Raw genomic sequence first — 19,405 nt, forward strand, 5'->3', positions numbered from 1 at the left:
AGGGGTGGGCTGGAGGTGAAGTTGTGACTGCGGCACCGCACCGACAACACCACAACGCTCTCTCTCTCCTTGGCCAGTCTCTCCAGCCCATAGGCAATCGGTGAAACTCGAGTCTGTTGCTTTGCCGAAGAGCGAACGAGACGAGAGCAACACCAGCGAAGGTTTTGAGACAAACCCTTCAAAGACGTAAAAAAAAAAAAAAACAACTACACAAAGCACTGTGTCCCAGCAAGTAAACACACGAGGAGGGCTCGGCTGGCCATGCGTCTTGCTTCTCTTCGTCCGCATGCACACAATCTCCAAAAGGGGGGAATTGCAAAATGACATCGAAAGTGCTCCAGCAGCAAACAACAAGTACAGAAAGAAGCCGAGCAAACGGAGTGGACGCAAAAGCGTCGAGCTTTCTCACACACACACACACACTCTCTCGCCTGCCGCAATCAAGATGCAGCAGCATCGCACGGCCTCGTCCACGCACTCGTTTAGAAGAGAAATGTACTGACTCAAGCAAAGACAGCAGCAGCGGGGACAAACGCAACTGCAATAACGTTCAAGCTTACACTAACTGAACCCCAACGGGAAAACAAAAAAAGAGTGAATGATCCCATTTTTGTTCGGCCACTAAAAGTACATTGAATAACAAAGTATTGCAGGATGGGCTCGAAGATGATAAACACAAGCCACACACACATACACACATACACACATACACAAAGACGACAAGCGATGACCCAGCACCCTGACAGACCAACAACCAAAAAAAACAACGCTGCACAACAGGAACGACAAAAGAAGAAAAAACCCTCAATCAGAACTACTCTGCCTTCACAGACTTGTGTGGCCGAGTGGGCGCCTTCTCACTGGCATCGTTCGACACGCTGCTGTCAGTGGTAGCGGCTGTGGTGGAGCTCGCCTCGGCCGATTGCGGCTTTTCGAGTTGTTGTTGTTGTTGTTGCAGCTTTTCCTCGACCTCGGGCTGGCCGTAGAACGAAAAGAAGAAGAATCGGCCCACCAGCCAGAGACCAGAGAAAATGTAAAAGGCGCGCACAGCCTTGAGCGGTCGGTGGACGTAGCCGGGAACGGAGGGATCGCGGTACCACAAAAAGACAAACTCGTCGCCGTAGCCGTACCAGAATCCGAGCTCGAGCACCAGGAACAGGATGATGCGCGAAATCTCCATGGCAAAGGCGTACTTTTTGCGATCAAACATGGCGCCAAAGGACGTGAGCGAGTACAGCAGATACAGAGCCAAGCCGTTGACAAACAGCACGGGCAGGTGGGAGCGGACGGACGCCAGCAGGGTAAAGCCAATCATGACGAGCACAAAATGCGCGCAGACGTAGAGCGACAGGAAGGAGGGCAGCGTCGTGTCGTACTGCGGCCAAGGGGCGCGGACGTCGGGGATGCCGTTCGGGTCACCGAGGCGCTCCGAGCCGGGCACCCAGCCAGGGCCCTTGAAGAGCGCGGAAAGCTTGTTGCCAATGCCAGGCACGGCGTAGACCTTTTGCGCAATGTGAACAATGTGGTGGACCTGCGTCCAGAGGGGATCCCAGGTGCCGATGGGGTGCGTAAGACCGTACACGACGGGCTCGTCCTCCGACGCAAAGGTGCCAAAGAGACGGTCCCAAATGATGAGCGTGCCTGCATAGTTCTTGTCAATGCAGTAGCGGTTGCGGCCGTGGTGAACGCGGTGGTGGGACGGGGTGTTCAGAATCCACTCGAGCGGGCCGAGCGAGCCAACAAGCTCGGTGTGAATCCAGAACTGGTACAACGTGTCGAACTGACGGTGGATGGCAAAGATGGATGGCGGGATGGCCAGCGCGAGCGGCAAGTAGAAAAACCAGGACGTGTACGTTTGGAAGACGGACTGGCGCAAGGCGGTGGTCAGGTTGTAGTTTTCCGAGCTGTGGTGCACGACATGCGCCGCCCAGAAGAGGTTGATTTCTGACAGCAACAAGAGCAAGAAAAAACAAAGAGTAAAAAACAGCATGAGTTGAACCGAACTCGATAGACGCTGCACACGCGTGCAAAAAAAAAAAAAAAAAAAAAAAAAAAGGAGCTCACGCCCTTACCGTGCGCATAGCGGTGGAAGAGGTAGTAGCCGAGATCAACGCCGAGGAAGCACAGCCAGTAGGTTGACGGCGCGCTCCAGTCGAGCTTGATCAGGTTAAAGTTGTCGTAGACCCAAATGTACGACGCAATTTCAATGCCGCGCAAAAAGAAGGTGGACAGCTGCTGGAGAATGCCAGCCGTGATGGACGAGAACGAGTCGTTCAGGCGGAAGTATCGCTTCTTGCGATCGTGGCCCAGCGAGACGAGAAACTCAATCACAATGGCAATGGCAAAGAAGGGCAGCGCGTGGACGAGGTACTTTGGCACCTTGTGGACGTCTTCCACTGCGTCTGCCGGCGACGTGACGTAAAAGAAGCTTGCAAAGCCTGTCGAATGCAACCCCCCAAAAGTGAACAGTGAGTGAGAGTGAGTGAACAGCGATACAGTGTGGACGTGTCATCGGTTGACAATTGAGGAAAAAGTCAACGCGCGCAGCCATCTCGCTCGCTCCGATTCCCCCTCCCCCCAAGCAAACAAACAAACCCAATTCGCTCTCGTGCATTCTTGTCTGAGGCTGTCTTTGGGGGGGGGGGACTGTCGCTTGTTGTTGTTGGGGTTGTGCAGTTGAGCTCTTTGTGCAAAGTCCCAACGGAAGCGGGTGTTCAATTTGTAAAAGTCCCCCTCGTCCCGTTAACTTACAACCGCGCCCCCCTCTCACAAAACAAAAAGATCAGCGACTGAAGATTGAGCTCAAGCCTACAAGTGAAAGAGAAGCGAACGAAGAGCGCAATAGAGAGAGAGAGACAGAGAGAGAGACAGAGAGAGACAGAGAGGGATGTTGAGTTGAGTTGCACGTGAAGGCGAAATTCGACTCGAGATGACCGCTGACATTACTGCTGTCAGACACCATGACCCCGTGTTTTGCAATTGCCGTCACCAGCAAAAGACGAGAGCGAGAGGAGAACAGGTGGATTAAGATTTGATTGAAGCAGCCCAAAGCGCGCACAATCAAAGTGGAGAGAGAGCGACGAAGAGGGGAAGGGGGTTGAGCGTGGCGCTCTCTTTTGATTTGAATTGCAAAAACCGCAACGCGAACATCGAAAAACCACAAAAAGACCCCTGCCTTGCCACCCCACGAGCGAGCGAGCGCCCTTCATGAAAGAGCGGCAGCGAACGGCAGGTTCGAAAGGGGGGGGGAGCGCGGAGCGATAGGAGGAGAGAAGAGAGGAGCGGAGGAAGGGAGGCATCAGAAACGCACCGTGCGCAGTCCAACTGATTGCTTGGCTCAGAGTCGTCATGGCAAGTGTGTTGGGGAAGAAGGAAGAAGGAAAAGGAAGAAGAAGAAGAAGACTGAGAGAAAATAGAGTGAATGAGCGCCCCAACAATTCAATGACATGCTCAACAAGAGGAAAAGAAAATGACAGCTCAAGCTCAATGAGACATGGTCGAAATGTGTTCGGATTACAATAGTCGCAGCCCAGCGCTACCGCACGCGTTGGATGTCATGGTACCTGTGCACTGCAAGCATGGTAACAGCCTCGAAGGATCACGCTTTTGGTAGAGAGTCTGGTCGAGAATGCCGCCACATGCCGCTACTTTGGTAAGTGACCGGTGTCAGCTCCCTGTTCTCCGCCCCCCCCCCTTTTTTTGCCATCATCCCACAGTGATGATGGAGAGTGCTTCACAATAAAGCAAGGATGCAGAACACAAAATGGAAAGACATCAATGAACCAGCAAGAAACAAAAAATCAAACAGAGCCTTGTTATTGAACCATCTCCTCTGTCTCTGCCACAACAGGTGGTTGCAAATCAAACTCGGTCTGAACGACACCGGCAACATGCGAGCACATTTCAATCAGTTGCTCGAGAGCCTTCCGCACGACGTCAACTGCCGAAACGCCCGAGCCAGCTGAAAAAATTTGAGCACAACGTGCGTCGGCGCAGACGAGCAAGAACAAGCCAAGGAAACGCAAAACACACACACACACACAACAAGATGCAGCAACGCACCACAACAGATACCAGTCGGTCAGCGGTGGTCAACAAAAGCGCACAGACAAGGAAAACTCAAAATGACGCATGCCAAACCAGGAGCACACTTACGAACGGTTTGCACTCGAACATGGATCTTGTTTTCTGACGGATGGGGAATGCTATAGCCACAAAACTCGACATCGGGGCTGCGGGTGAACGTTCCGCGGAAATGCAGGAGTAAGTGAGATCAAAATCAAAGTCTCTGAGACAGTCATCGTCGTGGGAAGCGAGCGGTTACTTTTTCATCAGCATGTATCGCAGAGCATTGCCAATCGTGTGATCTTCGTCCTTGATGGCCACTGTTGCGTTCTCGATGCTTTGCTCGTCGCCGACTCGGAGCTGCAGGACAACAAGCAACGGACGCAATAGAGTGAGCATCTCAATCGCACTTCGCTTGCCCAGAGTGTCTGGCGATGTGCTTGTCAGCATTGTGAGCTCAACTGGCTTGCAGAGCGTAGAGTCGATTGCTGGAGACGCGGGAGCTCCAGCACAAGAGCTGAACACAGTGGCGCACATGGAGCGAGCAGGCGAAAGCACCCGGGGTTGTCCCTCTGCCTTACGCTTCCCCCCCCCTCTTTGCTTCAATGTGACGGGCTCGTGTTGAACACGAATTGCTTGTACACGAGCCAGAGCGAGGAAAGGACGAAGGGTGGGAGTGCATGAACGCCTCAACGCGCTTTTCATAGCTACTCATCTCGTTCTCTTCCCCCCCCCCTTCCCATGCCTCCCATGCCTCCCACTTTATGAAAGCTTTGGGTTCCAGCGAAAATCAAACCAACAAGCCGCTGCCGAGAAGCGACGGTCCATGGCGATGAGATTTGCGCTTACAATTGAAACCTTGTCCATAGCTCAATGCTTTGTGCAAATACAGGTTTATATAGACTGAAACTCTGGCAAAGAGCGATACAAATGAATTCAGACGAGTTGGCGATAGTGTAAGCATGCAGATCTACACACGAACGATCAGAGTCTGAGAGCAGCCAATCGCTCCATCAATCGCGAGCCATCCCGCCGGTACTGCTGCTGGCTGTGACGTTGGTCGCGTGCTTTCTCATTCTTTGCATTATCAGCATTACAAATTCGGGGGAATAAGGAGAGGTCCAGTCGCGCTTTTTGAGTAAGAGAGATTCGTCTTGTATGGAGCGTGCGTTGGGGGGATGAACGACGACGCTGCGACGACCCGCCGCTCTTTGTCCAGCCGGCTCTGAGTTCAGCCTCAAGCGCTCTCGAGAGTTCCCTCACATTTGCTGCTGGCGAGCGGTTTACGAGCGGCGGGCGGGCGGGGGGGGGAGGGTCAGACCAGCCCTGGCAAAGGCGAGATCTCACTTCACCTTCTGCCTTCTGCTCTTGGAACAGATTCGCCACGGGAGCCCATATTGTCGGATTTCAAAGTACACAAACTAGATATGGCAGACCAGTTTGGATCAGCGCCGCCGTCGGGCTCGCAGCAGCGAATGCCGCGCGTCGCCAAGGTCAAGAACAAGGCGCCCGCCGCGCTCCAGATCACAGCGGAACAGATCATCCGCGAGGCCAAGGAGCGCCAGTTCGAGGTCGATGCCAAGGTGCCGCACCAAAAGATTGCAGACCCGGCCGAGCTGGACGCCTTCAAGTGAGTGCTCGTCGTTTCGTTTCGTTTCGTTTCGTTTCCTCTCGTTTCGTTTCGTTTCCTCTCGTTGCGTTTGCAACCATCATCGTGGTTTCTCACGTGCTGGGAGGAAACAGTACGATGCCAATTGCATACTAACACTTTCATGCCTCTCATTCCCCTTGACTCGCTGAATAAACGAAAAGAGGCCGCAAGCGCCGCGAGTTTGAAGAGCTGCTCAAGAAAAACCGACGAAACACGATGCACTGGCTGCGCTACGCTGCGTTTGAAGAGCAGCACAAGGAGTTTGAGCGCGCACGCTCAGTGTTTGAGCGCGCATTGGACGCCGAGCCCCGCTCCATCCACGTGTTTATCAAGTACGCAGAGTTTGAGATGAGCAATCGCTTTGTCAACCATGCGCGCAACATTTGGGACCGTGCGACGACGCTGCTGCCACGCGCAAACCAGCTGTGGTACAAGTACACGTACATGGAGGAGATGCTTGGCAATGCTGCGGGTGCGCGCCAAGTGTTTGAGCGTTGGATGGCGTGGGAGCCAGAGGAGCAGGCCTGGAACACGTTCATCAAAATGGAGCTGCGCTATGGCGAGGTTGCCAACGCGCGTGCCATCTACGAACGCTTTGTCGGGGTGCACCACGACGCCAAGAATTGGATCAAGTACGCGCGCTTTGAAGAGTCGCAAGGCGAGATTGACCTCGCTCGCAGCGTCTTTGAGCGCGCCGTCGCCTTCTTTGGCGAAGAGTTCATGGACGAGCGTCTGTTTGCCGCCTTTGCGCGCTTCGAAGAGGGCCAGCGCGAGTACGATCGCGCACGCGTCATTTACAAGTATGCCCTCGAGCGTCTGCCAAAGACCAAAGCCGAAGACCTCCTGACCAGCTACACGCAATTTGAAAAGAAGCATGGCGAGAAGCGTGGTATCGAGGATGTTATTCTGAGCAAGCGCCGTTTCCAGTACGAGGAGGTAAGAAATTCGAGGTTGAGACTCGGTTTCAACAAGGAAAAACGAAAAAAAAATAACCATTCCTCACCTTCAAATCGCTGCGATTGCACAGGAAATCCAAGCCAACCCTTCGAATTACGATGCGTGGTTTGATTACATTCGTTTGGAGGAGAGCAACGGAGACCTTGAGCGTACGCGCGATGTTTACGAGCGTGCGATCGCCAACGTTCCGCCAGCGCAGGTTAGATTTTTTTTTTCGCCGACATGTGCCCCTGTGCTTTTAGGAATTGCCCCAGTGTAGTTGCATGTGTATTCACTCTTGGTTGACCGCGCAGGAAAAACGATTGTGGCGTCGCTACATTTATCTTTGGATCTACTATGCTCTGTTTGAAGAGTTGGATGCAAAGGTACCGAATCGCGCGCGCCGTTGCTCGAGCACATTTCAAAAAAGAAACCATGTTGTGCTTACTTTTCCAGGTACCATCGCTCTGCAGGACATGGACCGAACACGAGAAGTGTACCGCGCCGTGATCAAGCTCATTCCACACAAGGTCTTTACATTCTCCAAGATTTGGTTGCTGTTTGCCCGCTTTGAACTCCGCCAAAAGAACTTGAAAGCGGCTCGTTTGGTTCTTGGCAATGCGATTGGTAAGCAGTGTGGTTTTTGGATGGTTGTTTTTTGTTGTTTGTTTGTTTGTTTGTTTGTTGTTTTGTAGTTGCTCAATCTTCCGTGGTCACCTCAATCGGCTGGAATTCTCTTGATAGGCATGTGTCCGAAAGACCAAATCTTCAGGGGTTACATTGACATTGAACTGCAACTGCGCGAGTTTGACAACTGCCGAAAGCTTTACGAAAAGTTCCTGCAGTTCAATGAAACCAATAGCACGACCTGGGTCAAATTTGCCGAGCTGGAGGCAGTTCTTGACGACGTTGATCGCGCTCGTCATATTTTTGAGCTTGCCACAAGCAGAGTAAGCCTTGTTCGGCGGGGCAGGTTATCTCTGACGTTGTTGCGTGGATTTTTTTTTTTTTTTGGCCATCTCGTCTCACTGGGTCTCTTTGGTCTCTTTCTCCAGCCCTCACTCGATATGCCCGAGGTGCTTTGGAAGGCCTACATTGACTTTGAAACTGAACAAGGGGAATTCGACCGCACCCGTGCTCTGTATCGTCGCTTGCTTCAGCGGACTCAGCATGTCAAGGTGAGTACCGTGTTTGTCGCGTCTCTCTGCCTGTTTGATCATTACTCATCACATTTGTTTGGTGATTGTTCACACTGCATTTCACAACTCGCCTCGCAGGTCTGGATTAGCTTTGCGCAATTCGAAATCTCCGTCCCATCGGAAACCAATGCTGCCACTGCCCGTACGGTCTTCCAGGAAGCGGACAAGGCATTGCGCAAGGAACATCAAAAAGAGGTGCGTGTGTTTGCGTGTGGGTGTGTGGGAGGGGAAGCTTGATTCGCTGGATGTTTAAAATCCAAGGCGCTTTTTTACTAACTGCTTCTGGTGGACCTGTAGGAACGAGTGCTTCTGCTTGAGGCCTGGAAGGACTTTGAGTCGGTGCATGGCTCGGCCGAGACTCGATCAGAAGTGGCGACCAAGATGCCAATGAAGATCAAGAAGCGCAAGAAAGCGTTGGCCGCCGATGGGGTATGCGTTGCTAGCTTTATTGCTTGCATTGTGGGTTGGGTTTGCATGAACTCACTGAACGCGCTTTTGCATCGAATGCACTCGCTTTTTGCACACACACTCTGCTGCAGTCCGACGCCGGTTGGGAAGAGTACTTTGACTACATGTTCCCCGACGAAAAGGAGAACGCTCCCAATGTCAAGCTGCTCCAGATGGCGCAAAAGTGGAAGGAAAATCAGCTCAAGTTGAAGCAGCAACAAGCGCCGCAACCACCGCAGCAACAACCCGAGCCACAGGCCGCTTCTGCTGCATCAAGCAGTCGCGCTGCGGTCCCCGCCTTCCAACCCCCGGCCTTCCAGGATGAGGCAGAATCTGATCAGGCACCCGCAACTGCACAAGACGACGAGGATGACGAGGCAGAGCTTGCTGCATTCCGAAATTCACAAGCTGCGCTGCAGCGCGAGCGCGAGGCCGCGAACGCCGATGAGTAACCCGAATGATTTAAGTGTTTTTGTGTGTGTGCGTTTGCCTCTTCGCTCGCCTCTTTTTCACTGTGATACTTGTTGCGGCTCAAGGTGAAAGCGAGCAAATGGATCTGTATACATTACAAAACAAAAACACCACCACAAACAAAACAGGGCAAATCTACATTTTACAACGGACAGGACTCATGCTGTCTTTTTGGCTTGGAGCAGATAATCGAGCTTGGCGTCGTGTGCAAGCTGTCGTCCAATGCAGCCAAACGTGACTCCAGTCGCAAAGAAGATGCACGGAATCCATGATCGGACCCAAAAGAAATCAGGTTGTGTGAAACTGTCACAAAAAAAAGAGTGAATCGGAACAAAAAGCCAAGTGAGCTTTTTTTCTTTTTTTTTTTTTTCGAATGGTCTTCATTGCGTGGGAACGAGAGAAGGAGAGCAACCTGTGAAGCTGACACTTACTTGAAAGCTCCGAAAAAGACGAGAAGCTGGATGGCGGACGTCGAGCCCAAAGCAACAACCAAGCCCATCAAAAACCCGCGCAGAGTTCGGTCAAACATCCACCACAGCGCAATCGCCATCAAAGCGAGCATGAGCGACAATTGCACGTTGGTCGAGAATGGGAGTTTCTGCAAGTATGCGAAAAACAAACGGCGGTGACAAAGAGTGAGCATGAACCGTCGCCAGAAACGCAACAAACACACACAAAAAAATAAACTCACAGCGCTGGCATAGTTGATGCCAATGCACACGCCAACGCATCGCATGACGCTGGACCAATCTCGCTTGAAGACATGGGGCGCACGAAGCAGATAGTCCACGTATGGGAAGGCAACGCCGACAAGGATGGCAGCGAGACCACAGACGACGGGGACCCACCACGCAGAGGACATGATGGCGGCAGACCAGCTTCCAAGCACTTGCAATGACGGCGCCAACAACTGGTCTGTCGCCGCCTGCGACACGGGCGACGAGAAGGCCGCTGCAGCCGCCGCCGCCGCCGCCGACGTGGAGCCACCACCACTACTGCTGGACGCGCCGGGGAACTGTGTTACGTGGTGCTGCCGCTGTAATACGTTAAACAGGATGGAGAAGAAGACGCCGCACAGGAACAGCGTGCCCATGCGCATGGGGAGCTGCGCAGTCGGCGGCGCCTTGAGCAGCAGGGCCATCATCGCGGCTTCGGACGAGGGCCGCGACAGCTGCGGTGCTGCTTGTGCTCCGGCTCCGGCTCCTCCAGCGACAGGGGGTTTATCGGACGCAGCCGTTGCTGCTGATGCGACTGCGCTGCGGTCGTGGTCGTGGTCGTTGTCGTGGTCGTGGTTGTGGTCGTTGTCGTCGCTCGTCTCACGTGCGAGGATGGGTCGCGGCGCTTGCTGATGCTCAGCCACTGATGCTGATGCTGTGCCGCCGCGACTCCGTTGCCTCAACGCAGCTGTTGCATGAGGCTGCTGGTCGTCTATTGCGTGATTGAGTGATGGTGATGTTGGTGATGATGATGATGATGATGATGATGATGATGATGATGATGATGAGGTTGGCTGGTGAACGACCATTGGTGGAACAATCAAAAGTGGAAAAATACAAAGGAGATGGTGTTGTTCCCCCCGAGATGGTAGAATCGATGATTCAAGGCGAAGAGGGAGAGAATGAAGGGAAGAAGAGGAGAAGAGAGAAGAGAGAGAAAGAGGGAGAGAGAAGAGAGAAGAGAGAGAGAGAGAGAAGGGGAAGCGGGGATGTAAAAAGCCGAATGCGAACAAAAGAAGGCGTCAAAGAAGAGTGGAAAGTGCAGAGACGAATAAAGAGCAAAAGAGAGCGAACAAGAGAAATAGAGAGAGAGAGAAATGAGAGAGAGAGAGAAATGAGAGAACAATGAGCGAGGAGAGGAGACGAAATGAGAGAACAATGAACGAGAACAAGTCAAGAAACAACAGAGACATTGAAGACACGTCTTAATCGACATTCATTCAAATTGGATCAACTGCATCACTTTGTTTTGTGATGTTGATGTTGTTGTTGTTGTTGTTTTGTGGATTCAACGCAATGCAGATGGGAATGCTGTGGATGTTGTTTTTGATCATGAGAGCCGGACGTCGTGCCGTTTGGGTGATCGTTCGGTTTTGAGTGCAGTTTGAGTTTGGTCAAGTTCAACACTCGCAAGTCTGCCCCACGATGCGGGTGTTTGAATCTCTTTTTTTGTTTTGTCGGATATAGCTAATACGGCATTGCATTGAATTCAAAACTACTCAGAGCTCAGTCGCAAAAGTTCCAGCTTTTCGACCGTTTTCCCATTTTCCACAACAGCCCGTCCGTTCTCAGTCATTCAAAGCAAGATTCAATTTTGTTCTCATATCCCAATTCCCAATGCACGACAAGCGACCGGTCGTTGTGCTCCTCCGAGAAGCCCGAGTTGGACGCGATCCTTACATTGAGGTGCGCAGTCCTCCGACCACCACCCCCCCCCGACTTTCACTCACGTTCACTCACGTTCCTGCATGGCTTGTTCGTTCTTGCTGTCATGCCGTGGAGCAGGCGTTCGGGCGAGTCGAGGGCTGCGTCGTCGCGTGCGTCCCAGTGCTCGAGGCCGAGCTCGTCAATGCAGAGCAGCTCGATCAGCGCGTGGCGAGGCCCGACAGTCATGCTGGAATGGTGCTGACAAGCAAGCGCGCCGTCCAGGCTGTGGCCGAGAGCCTCGCGCGGTGTGGTGGTGCTGGTGAGTCTGGAACAGCGCTCAGTCTCAGTCTCAGTGACTACGATTCTGAGAAATCAGGTGCCAACTCACTTGAACACTCGCTTGGGTTGGGTGTGGGCGATCGTCGAAAATGTTTTGGTGTACGCAGACCAGGATAGTCCAATCCACAAAGCATGGAAGGACCGAGTCTGGATGGCGGTCGGAGAGGCGACGGCACAAGAAATTGTCAAGCTCGGTTTTGAGGCGCAGGCGAGCGAAAGCGGAACCGGCGAGGCCTTGGCGCATGCAATCACTGCACGGTTTGGTGTTGCTAATAATGCGACAGTCACACCGGCACCAGGCGTTGGATTGTCAAGCACACCAGCGCCAATCCGAAATCTGCCGCTATTGTTTCCTTGTGGTGAAAAGCGACACGATGCCATCCCCAAGGCGCTGGCTGCTGCTGGCATTCCTCTGTCAGAGATTGTCGTCTACCAAACGAGCGGCAACCAAGACTTGTTCCAAACCGGACTGCGAGCCACCTTGGACCAGCGAATCGATCAAGCAGACGGTGTCTGGTTCGTCTTTTTCAGCCCATCAGGCGTTGATACTGCATTGAGCTCAAGTCTCAGCCTTGTGCAGTCGCTTGGCGTGTTGCATTTGCTTCGGTTTGCCGCGATCGGACCCACCACCGCCAGCCATCTCGCTCGGCAATTACAGACCTTCCCGGATCCATCACATCCCGGTGCCTGTTTTGCCGTTAGTGCAACAGCGCCTGCGCCAAATGCCGACTCCCTGCTTGTTGCTATGTCTCAGTGGCGGCCGGTCTCCTGACCAAGTGGGACCAGTTGAACGGTTTTTGCTTCGGTTTTTTTTTTCCCTTGCCTATGTGTTTGTTGCGATTAGGCAGATTATTTATTCATGCATTCTTCCACTTTAGCCACATGGACTGGAGCTGTCAGTCGCACTGTGACCTGTTTGCGCTTGTCAATCACTTGCAATTGATTGCAGCCGTTCGATCCTTTTTCTTTTTCGGTCCCATCTCGTTTCAATCAACTCAATCAATTCACCTTTCAATTCACCTTTCAAATCACTTTTCAGTGTAATGTGACAGTCATCTATTTCACAAGCACCACTTTTGGCAGTCTCAGACCAGTCACACACCATGTTCTCTGGTCGTGCGGTTCCTGTCGCCAAGCGACCGAACGTGTTTGGCGACGACGACGACGACGATGATGCTGCTGCCTCCAATAATAATCATCATAGCAGCAATGCCAGTCGCGCCAAGCTCGCACGATTGCAAGACGAGGACGACGACGACGACGATCAACCGTACCGAGCGACCACCTCGGCTGCCAAGAGCCGCCCTGGAACAGTCCATCATCACGATGACGACGACGAGGACAATGACCACGATGACGAGGACGCGCTGGCCAGGCTTCGAGCCCGGCGACCGGCTCCAGCGAGCTTTGTCGCGTTCGACAGCGAAGAGGGCGCGGAGCACTCGCGACGGAGGCCGCCTGCACATGCAGCGTTTGGAAGTGATCCTGAAGACGGTGCCGGTGGCCGCGATGGCAAGGCGATGGAGACAGATCGAGCAAACGCTGCTGCACACCAAGCCGACGACGAGGATGAGGACGACGAACTGGAAGCGTACATGGCGGATATGAACGCCAAGGCAGCGGCAAAGACATCATCAACCAACAAGAGTGTAAGCATTTGCTAAATGGTGGTGGTAGTGGTGGTCGTGGTGGTGGTTTGAGGAGGTTTTGCATGGACTTAACGTCTGTTCCCGCGCTTTTCCCTCCTAGGCACTCCGATTGGACGTCGATAATGAGGACGACCAAGAGTCGTACTTTCGAGAGCGAGAAGAGTACTTGCTCGCCAACCCAGTCAACTCGGACGACGAGGAGCCAACCGAATATGACAGTGACGACAATCCGATTGTTGTCCGAAAGAAGGAAATCGACCCCCTGCCTCCAATCGATCACGGGGCCATCCAGTACCGTGAGTTTGAAAAGGACTTTTACTCAGCGCACAGCGACATTAGCGGCCTGGACCCGCTGGAGGTGGACTCGCTGCGGCGTAAATTGCAACTGCGCGTCTCGGGCTCGAACGTGCCGTCCCCGTGTGTGAGCTTTGGTCACTTTGGCTTTGATTCCCCGCTCATGGCAGCCATCTCAAAACATGGCTATACCCAACCAACGCCCATTCAAGCGCAAGCAGTTCCCGTGGGCTTGTCTGGGCGCGATATCATCGGCATTGCCAAAACCGGCTCTGGCAAGACGGCCGCTTTCTTGTGGCCAATGCTCGTGCACATCATGGACCAAGACGAACTAGACGTCGGCGAGGGGCCCATCGGCGTGATTGTAGCGCCGACGCGGGAGCTGTGCCAGCAAATCTACAACGAAGCGACAAAGTTTGGCCGCGTGTACGGTCTCCGTGTCGCTGCCATCTACGGTGGCGAGAGCAAGTACGAGCAGTCAAAGGTGCTACAGCAAGGAGTTGAAATCCTTGTGGCTACTCCAGTGAGTTGTTTTTTGGGCTCTTGCTGCTTGGCGAGGGGTTTTTTTTTTTTTTTTTTTTTTTGGTTGCCTTGGTGTGACATTCCAATCAAGTATCTGACTGCTTGTATGGTACGTGTAGGGTCGTCTGATTGAAATGCTCAAGGACAAGCTGACCAACATGCTGCGCGCTACCTTCTTGGTGTTGGATGAGGCCGACAAAATGTTCAACATGGGCTTTGGTAGGTGGCGAGCTCTGCAACGCTTGCTTGTCGTTTTGCTTTTGGACGGTGTGAAAGTGTGTCTCGATGGCTCATCCGTTTCGTGCTATTGCAGAGCCACAAGTCCGCTCCATTATTAATCGCATCAGGCCGGACCGGCAAAGTGAGTGGTGAATGAAACTTTATCCGCGATTTTTTTTTGTTGGCGCGTGCATTCTCAGTCATAAATCGCTCCCGTTCTGCAATTGTACTAGCTTTACTGTTTAGCGCGACATTCAAGAAGCGAATCGAACGGTTGGCTCGCGATGTGTTGACAGATCCCGTTCGGATTGTGGTTGGCGATGTTGGCGAGGTAACTGCTCAGCTCCACGTTGTCATGCTTGAATGCACGTTTTGAAAAAGGAAACTGGATTGCTGAAAACTTTGATCTGTTTTTTTTTTTTTTTTTTTGTTTTTTTTTTTTTTTTTTGTTTTTGTGCCAGGCTAATCAAGATGTCGCTCAAACAGCGGTCATTCTCCACTCGGACGACGAAAAATTCTCTTGGTTGACATCACACATTGTCGAATTCATGTCTAGTAAGTTTCTTTTAAGCTGACATGACAACATGACAACTGGCAACGGTTTCAAATGACAAAACTGTTCTCATCCGAACGAATTGTCTCGCTCTTTCTTTCTTCCTCTGCCTCTGCAGCTGGTTCAGTCTTGGTATTCGTCACGAAAAAGGCTGGATGTCAACTTGTGACAGACAAGCTGAATAAGGCGCACTTTGAAGGTTTGTCGTGTTGCGCAAAGGTGGCGTGGAGGGAAGGGCGCGTTCATCAAACTAACCAGGGCCACCGCATCATCTCATATGCCTGAAACAGCTTCGGCCCTTCACGGCGATGTAGACCAGAACTCGCGCAATACAATTATTGCCAAATTCAAGCGCAAAGCATTCCCCATTCTGGTGGCCACCGATGTTGCTGGTCAGTACTTTGTCATCACCTTGACCATGCATGCCACCAACGAAAAAACAAATACCGTTGGTCGATGCTCACTTTGGTACCCGTGTTGCCGTGTTGTAGCACGCGGTCTGGATATTTCGCACATTCGAACGGTGGTCAACTTTGATGTGGCACGAGACATTGACACGCACACGCATCGTATCGGCCGCACGGGTCGTGCAGGCGAGAAAGGCTCGGCATACACACTGCTGTCATCGAAAGACGCCAGCTTTGCGGGTGATTTGGTGCGCAACTTTGAGAGTGCCAACCAACCCGTGTCGCCGCAACTGCTGGCCCTGGCGAGCCAAAATGCTGCCTTCCGCAACACGCGCGGCGACAACTCTGGCCATCGGCGCACAGGCGGCGCGGGCATTGGCTTTTCCGATCGCGGAGGTCGTGGTGGTCGTGGCGGGCGAGGTCGTGGTCGAGGTCGTGGAGGGAGCCATGGCGGTTGGAGCGCGGCATCCGACAGCTCGCACGATTCGCCCATGGACGGCGGTTGGGTTGGCAGCAGTAGCAGCCGCGGTGGCGGTGGCGAGTTTGGCAACAACAACAACAACAACAACAACAACAACAACAACAACAGCTCGCGATTCGTACGCTCCTCAGAGTTTGGCGCCCCTCCGCCAGGCGCAGCCCCTCAAACGGCGTATCAGCCAGCGCCTTCTCAGCAACAATGGGGCAATCAACACCGCTCAGGCCTCGGGTACACGACGGCGAGCGCAGCTGCGCCCCGTCAACGTCTGAATCTGAGCGACGTGCCTCCGCTGCTTCCGGCTCAGTTTCCAAGACTGACACCGTCTGGAAGCGAGCCAGCTTCAACATTGCCCGGTGGAGCCGTGCCGCACTCGAGCGGTTCGATTCACCCTTCCCGACTGGGTTTGATCCAACCCAATCCGCCAGGAGGGTCGTCAGGCTCGCGATGATGCATTGATTTTCATTTTTTTTCCAATACAATAGTCACACACAGTACGAGCACATTTTTTTTGCCTGTCCAATTGCATGTTTGGTTGTTTGTGCGGTGCGGATTGTTGAGTTGTCTTGAAAACCGCATCAATCCGCCTCCATTTTTGTTTGAAAAAATTGTGTGTTCCGTTGTTTTTCATTTTCGTTGCGATCGCTGCTCTGATTCAACAAACTCTTGCACAAGATCAACGGGAGTAAATAATTCATGCAATAATAATAATATTAGACGACAACCGCCGAAAATGGAACCGAGCCATTCGTCCAACTTTTGAAAGAGAAATGCTTACCAGCCTTGCTCGCACCACTGGCCGCCAGCTCGCCCGTCAGATCGCCAGCTCCGCCGTCCGCGCTGCTCCCCGCGCCGCCGCTGCCGCTGCCCTCGCCGCACGCCCCGCTGGCCTCGCCGCTCCCCAGCAGCGTACGTCCTGATCCCAGCTCTCTCTCTCTCTCCTGTCTCCCGTTCATCTCAAATGAAAGAAATGAAAAAGAAAGCGATCTGCTCCTTTTATTTTTTATTTTTTTTTTTTCCTTTTGTCTTTTTTTTTGCGTTGTCGCTTTCTGGATGTTTGGGTGTGGATCTTCCAAACGGCAGCCTTCCTTTGCTCTGGATTGTCCCCTCGACCGCTTCTTGGAAGAACGGGTGGTGGATGAAAGCAGACATAGCAGACAATCGGACATCCATCTCCAACGAAAAAAAAAAAAAAACCGAAAAAACCAAAGGAAAAAAAAATCGAAAAAAAAAAAAGAAAAAAACACGAGGATCGATTTGGTTATTCCCGTTTCTTTTGACGACGCCCCTCCGTTTGATCGCCCCTGTTGCTCATGCTGGTGTCTGTGCAATGAGCTCGTGCTGCCCCTCGCGCATCGCATCTGCCGTGCGACTGTCTATCGCGATGCTTTTGTTCTCGCTTTGTTCGTGATCGATGAAAAAAAAAATGGCGATCGCTTTTTTTTTTTTTTTGTTTCTTCCCCTGTTTTTCTGCTTTCTTTCTTTCTTTGTTGCTGCACCATCGATCGCATGCTCTCCCTTTCGACACTCGTCTCGTGTCGTCTTTGTGGGCAACCCAAACGCCGCCTGATCGCGTCCAACGGCCTGCTTGTGCAGCAGCTGCTCTTTGTTGCCGATCGTGGTTTTGTTCATTTTGCTTTTATTTTTTCCATCGGTTTTTGATGAGATCGTGCTTTTTTTTTTTTTTGCTTTTTTTCCCCCTCTTTTCTTTTCGCTCTTCTCCCTTCGACTCGTTCGCAATCTTCCATCCTCACGACTCTTCCTTTTTCTCCCCTATTTTCAAAACACAAACTGGGAGAGGCGAAAAAGGCCAGCTGTCCTTTGTCTGAAATTGAAGCGAACAAGCGGGGGGAAAACGATCCATCCTGACTAACGTGGCCATGTTTTTTTTTTATTTTCCCTCCTTTTTTTTTCCCTTTCTCCTTTACCTTTTTTTTTCCCCTCCCCTCTTCCTTTCCCTGATCACCCCTTGCAGGTCGCGCCATGACCACCGTGTCGACCACCCCGCTCGCTGCCGCTGCCGCCCCCGCCGCTGCCAACTCGCGCTCGGTCGGCTCTGGCCGTGTCGTGCAGGTTATCGGTGCCGTCGTCGACGTCCAGTTCGACAACGAGCTGCCCGCCATCCTCAACGCCCTCGAGGTCCAGCGTGATGGTGCCCGCCTTGTTCTCGAGGTTGCCCAGCACCTCGGTGAGAACACTGTCCGCACCATTGCCATGGACGGTACTGAGGGTCTTACCCGTGGCCAGCTCTGCCTCGATCTCGGCAACCCCATCGAGATCCCCGTCGGCCCCGAGTGCCTTGGTCGCATCATGAACGTCATTGGCGAGCCCATCGACGAGCGTGGCCCCATCAACGCCAAGAAGAAGCTTCCCATCCACGTCGAGGCTCCCCCGTTCGTTGAGATGAGCACCCAGCAGCAGATTCTCGTCACCGGCATCAAGGTCGTCGATCTGCTTGCCCCTTACGCCAAGGGTGGTAAGATTGGTCTTTTCGGTGGTGCCGGTGTCGGCAAGACTGTGCTCATTCAGGAGCTCATCAACAACGTCGCCAAGGCGCACGGTGGCTACTCTGTCTTTGCCGGTGTCGGCGAGCGCACTCGTGAGGGTAACGATCTGTACCACGAAATGATCGAGTCTGGCGTCATCCAGCTCGGCAAGCCCGGCTCGAAGGTCGCCCTCGTGTACGGTCAGATGAACGAGCCCCCAGGTGCCCGTGCCCGTGTCGCCCTCACTGGTCTGACCGTTGCCGAGTACTTCCGTGACGAGGAAGGCCAGGATGTGCTGCTCTTCATTGACAACATTTTCCGCTTCACCCAGGCCGGTTCCGAGGTGTCTGCCCTGCTTGGTCGCATTCCCTCTGCCGTCGGTTACCAGCCCACCCTTGCCACCGATATGGGTGCCATGCAGGAGCGCATCACCACCACCCGCAAGGGCTCCATCACCTCCGTCCAGGCCATCTATGTGCCCGCCGACGATTTGACCGATCCCGCCCCCGCCACCACCTTCGCCCACTTGGACGCCACCACTGTGCTCTCCCGTGGCATTGCCGAGCTCGGCATCTACCCCGCCGTCGATCCCCTCGATTCGACCTCGCGTATTCTCGACCCCCGCATTGTCGGCCAGGAGCACTACGACGTTGCCCGTGCCGTCCAGAAGATCCTCCAGGACTACAAGTCGCTCCAGGACATTATCGCCATTCTTGGTATGGATGAGCTCTCCGAGGAGGACAAGCTCACTGTCGCTCGCGCCCGCAAGATGCAACGCTTCCTCTCGCAACCCTTCTCAGTAGCAGAGGTCTTCACCGGCACCCCCGGCAAGCTCGTCCCCATTGTCGACACCATCAAGGGCTTCAAGAAGATCTACTCTGGTGAGCTCGACCACCTGCCCGAGGCTGCCTTCTACATGGTCGGCGGTATCGAGGAGGTTGTTGCCAAGGCTGAGGCCATGTCCAAGGCTTCCGAGGACAAGTAAATCTCGTATCTTTTTCCCCCCTTTCAAAATATCCCAAACAAACGCCATGAACGCCTAGAAAACGGTGTTTTTTTGCCTTCCTATCACAAGGCTGGAGAAAAAATAAAAATGATCGAAACTACTTGAATTCTCTCCTTTTTCTTCCTTTGTTATACTTTTTTGCCTTTCGGTCGTTGCCTGTTTTGTTTGTGTTTGTTGGTCGTGTTCTGTCATTTCTTTTGTAACTTCATGTTCTAATGTGATCTTTGTTTTTGTCGCCTTCGAAGGTGGTTTTTTTTTTTTTTTTTTTTTTTTGTTTGTTTGTTTGTTTGTTTGTTTTGGGGTTGGTTTTTTCACCGTGC

General features: G+C 52.9%; 7 protein-coding genes across 7 annotated transcripts; 4 read left to right on the top strand and 3 right to left on the bottom strand.

Annotated features, from left to right (window-relative positions):
• Window positions 1-594: 594 nt before the first annotated feature.
• CAOG_01822 (transmembrane protein) lies at window positions 595-3,408 on the bottom strand. The gene is made up of 3 exons (XM_004364633.2): window positions 3,311-3,408; window positions 2,073-2,438; window positions 595-1,944 (listed from the first exon to the last, which is right to left on the bottom strand). Exons 1-3 carry the CDS (start codon window positions 3,348-3,350, stop codon window positions 815-817), a joined length of 1,536 nt encoding a protein of 511 aa, XP_004364690.2. The 5' UTR covers window positions 3,351-3,408; the 3' UTR covers window positions 595-814.
• Window positions 3,409-3,815: 407 nt separating this feature from the next.
• Window positions 3,816-4,602, bottom strand: CAOG_01823 (hypothetical protein; the record flags this gene model as incomplete). Its single annotated transcript, XM_004364634.1, has 3 exons — window positions 3,816-3,961; window positions 4,156-4,232; window positions 4,325-4,602. The coding sequence occupies 3 exons, from the start codon at window positions 4,600-4,602 to the stop codon at window positions 3,816-3,818; spliced, it is 501 nt and encodes a 166-aa protein (XP_004364691.1).
• Window positions 4,603-5,153: 551 nt separating this feature from the next.
• On the top strand, window positions 5,154-8,888 carry CAOG_01824 (HAT repeat-containing protein). The gene is made up of 11 exons (XM_004364635.2): window positions 5,154-5,203; window positions 5,443-5,695; window positions 5,878-6,652; window positions 6,744-6,872; window positions 6,967-7,038; window positions 7,126-7,279; window positions 7,397-7,602; window positions 7,708-7,830; window positions 7,930-8,046; window positions 8,149-8,280; window positions 8,391-8,888. Exons 2-11 carry the CDS (start codon window positions 5,493-5,495, stop codon window positions 8,748-8,750), a joined length of 2,271 nt encoding a protein of 756 aa, XP_004364692.1. The 5' UTR covers window positions 5,154-5,203; window positions 5,443-5,492; the 3' UTR covers window positions 8,751-8,888.
• On the bottom strand, window positions 8,783-10,550 carry CAOG_01825 (insulin-induced 1 protein). Its single transcript, XM_004364636.2, has 3 exons — window positions 9,461-10,550; window positions 9,201-9,367; window positions 8,783-9,072 (listed from the first exon to the last, which is right to left on the bottom strand). The coding sequence occupies exons 1-3, from the start codon at window positions 10,292-10,294 to the stop codon at window positions 8,928-8,930; spliced, it is 1,146 nt and encodes a 381-aa protein (XP_004364693.1). The 5' UTR covers window positions 10,295-10,550; the 3' UTR covers window positions 8,783-8,927.
• Window positions 10,551-10,996: 446 nt separating this feature from the next.
• On the top strand, window positions 10,997-12,480 carry CAOG_01826 (hypothetical protein). Its single transcript, XM_004364637.2, has 3 exons — window positions 10,997-11,171; window positions 11,271-11,451; window positions 11,579-12,480. Exons 1-3 carry the CDS (start codon window positions 11,103-11,105, stop codon window positions 12,241-12,243), a joined length of 915 nt encoding a protein of 304 aa, XP_004364694.1. The 5' UTR covers window positions 10,997-11,102; the 3' UTR covers window positions 12,244-12,480.
• A 53-nt stretch (window positions 12,481-12,533) lies between these two features.
• On the top strand, window positions 12,534-16,090 carry CAOG_01827 (DEAD/DEAH box helicase). Its single transcript, XM_004364638.2, has 9 exons — window positions 12,534-13,120; window positions 13,221-13,937; window positions 14,056-14,155; window positions 14,250-14,297; window positions 14,389-14,486; window positions 14,617-14,710; window positions 14,827-14,907; window positions 14,999-15,100; window positions 15,200-16,090. The coding sequence occupies exons 1-9, from the start codon at window positions 12,575-12,577 to the stop codon at window positions 16,042-16,044; spliced, it is 2,631 nt and encodes an 876-aa protein (XP_004364695.1). The 5' UTR covers window positions 12,534-12,574; the 3' UTR covers window positions 16,045-16,090.
• A 245-nt stretch (window positions 16,091-16,335) lies between these two features.
• On the top strand, window positions 16,336-19,323 carry CAOG_01828 (ATP synthase subunit beta). Its single transcript, XM_004364639.2, has 2 exons — window positions 16,336-16,502; window positions 17,569-19,323. Exons 1-2 carry the CDS (start codon window positions 16,364-16,366, stop codon window positions 19,062-19,064), a joined length of 1,635 nt encoding a protein of 544 aa, XP_004364696.1. The 5' UTR covers window positions 16,336-16,363; the 3' UTR covers window positions 19,065-19,323.
• Window positions 19,324-19,405: the final 82 nt, after the last annotated feature.

The sequence above is a fragment of the Capsaspora owczarzaki genome (assembly GCF_000151315.2).
Source record: "Capsaspora owczarzaki ATCC 30864 unplaced genomic scaffold supercont2.2, whole genome shotgun sequence".
Lineage (NCBI taxonomy): Eukaryota > Filasterea > Ministeriida > Capsasporidae > Capsaspora > Capsaspora owczarzaki.

Bases quoted from the DNA above. Each gene is read 5' to 3' on its own strand.
- CAOG_01822 (XM_004364633.2), bottom strand. From the start codon at position 3,350: ATGACGACTCTGAGCCAAGCAATCAGTTGGACTGCGCACG. The intron at 2,439-3,310 runs GTGCGTTTCTGA...TGCATTCGACAG, and splicing joins AATCAGTTGGACTGCGCACG to GCTTTGCAAGCTTCTTTTAC. The intron at 1,945-2,072 runs GTAAGGGCGTGA...TGTTGCTGTCAG, and splicing joins CTTCCACCGCTATGCGCACG to AAATCAACCTCTTCTGGGCG.
- CAOG_01824 (XM_004364635.2), top strand. From the start codon at position 5,493: ATGGCAGACCAGTTTGGATCAGCGCCGCCGTCGGGCTCGCAGCAGCGA. The intron at 6,653-6,743 runs GTAAGAAATTCG...GCGATTGCACAG, and splicing joins GCCGTTTCCAGTACGAGGAG to GAAATCCAAGCCAACCCTTC. The intron at 8,281-8,390 runs GTATGCGTTGCT...ACTCTGCTGCAG, and splicing joins AAGCGTTGGCCGCCGATGGG to TCCGACGCCGGTTGGGAAGA.
- CAOG_01825 (XM_004364636.2), bottom strand. From the start codon at position 10,294: ATGGTCGTTCACCAGCCAACCTCATCATCATCATCATCATCATCATCA. The intron at 9,368-9,460 runs GTGAGTTTATTT...GCATACTTGCAG, and splicing joins GCATCAACTATGCCAGCGCT to AAACTCCCATTCTCGACCAA. The intron at 9,073-9,200 runs GTAAGTGTCAGC...TTTTTGTGACAG, and splicing joins GTCTTTTTCGGAGCTTTCAA to TTTCACACAACCTGATTTCT.
- CAOG_01826 (XM_004364637.2), top strand. From the start codon at position 11,103: ATGCACGACAAGCGACCGGTCGTTGTGCTCCTCCGAGAAGCCCGAGTT. The intron at 11,172-11,270 runs GTGCGCAGTCCT...GCCGTGGAGCAG, and splicing joins GACGCGATCCTTACATTGAG to GCGTTCGGGCGAGTCGAGGG. The intron at 11,452-11,578 runs GTGAGTCTGGAA...TGGTGTACGCAG, and splicing joins CGCGCGGTGTGGTGGTGCTG to ACCAGGATAGTCCAATCCAC.
- CAOG_01827 (XM_004364638.2), top strand. From the start codon at position 12,575: ATGTTCTCTGGTCGTGCGGTTCCTGTCGCCAAGCGACCGAACGTGTTT. The intron at 14,156-14,249 runs GTAGGTGGCGAG...GTGCTATTGCAG, and splicing joins AATGTTCAACATGGGCTTTG to AGCCACAAGTCCGCTCCATT. The intron at 14,298-14,388 runs GTGAGTGGTGAA...CAATTGTACTAG, and splicing joins CATCAGGCCGGACCGGCAAA to CTTTACTGTTTAGCGCGACA.
- CAOG_01828 (XM_004364639.2), top strand. From the start codon at position 16,364: ATGCTTACCAGCCTTGCTCGCACCACTGGCCGCCAGCTCGCCCGTCAG. The intron at 16,503-17,568 runs GTACGTCCTGAT...CACCCCTTGCAG, and splicing joins CCTCGCCGCTCCCCAGCAGC to GTCGCGCCATGACCACCGTG.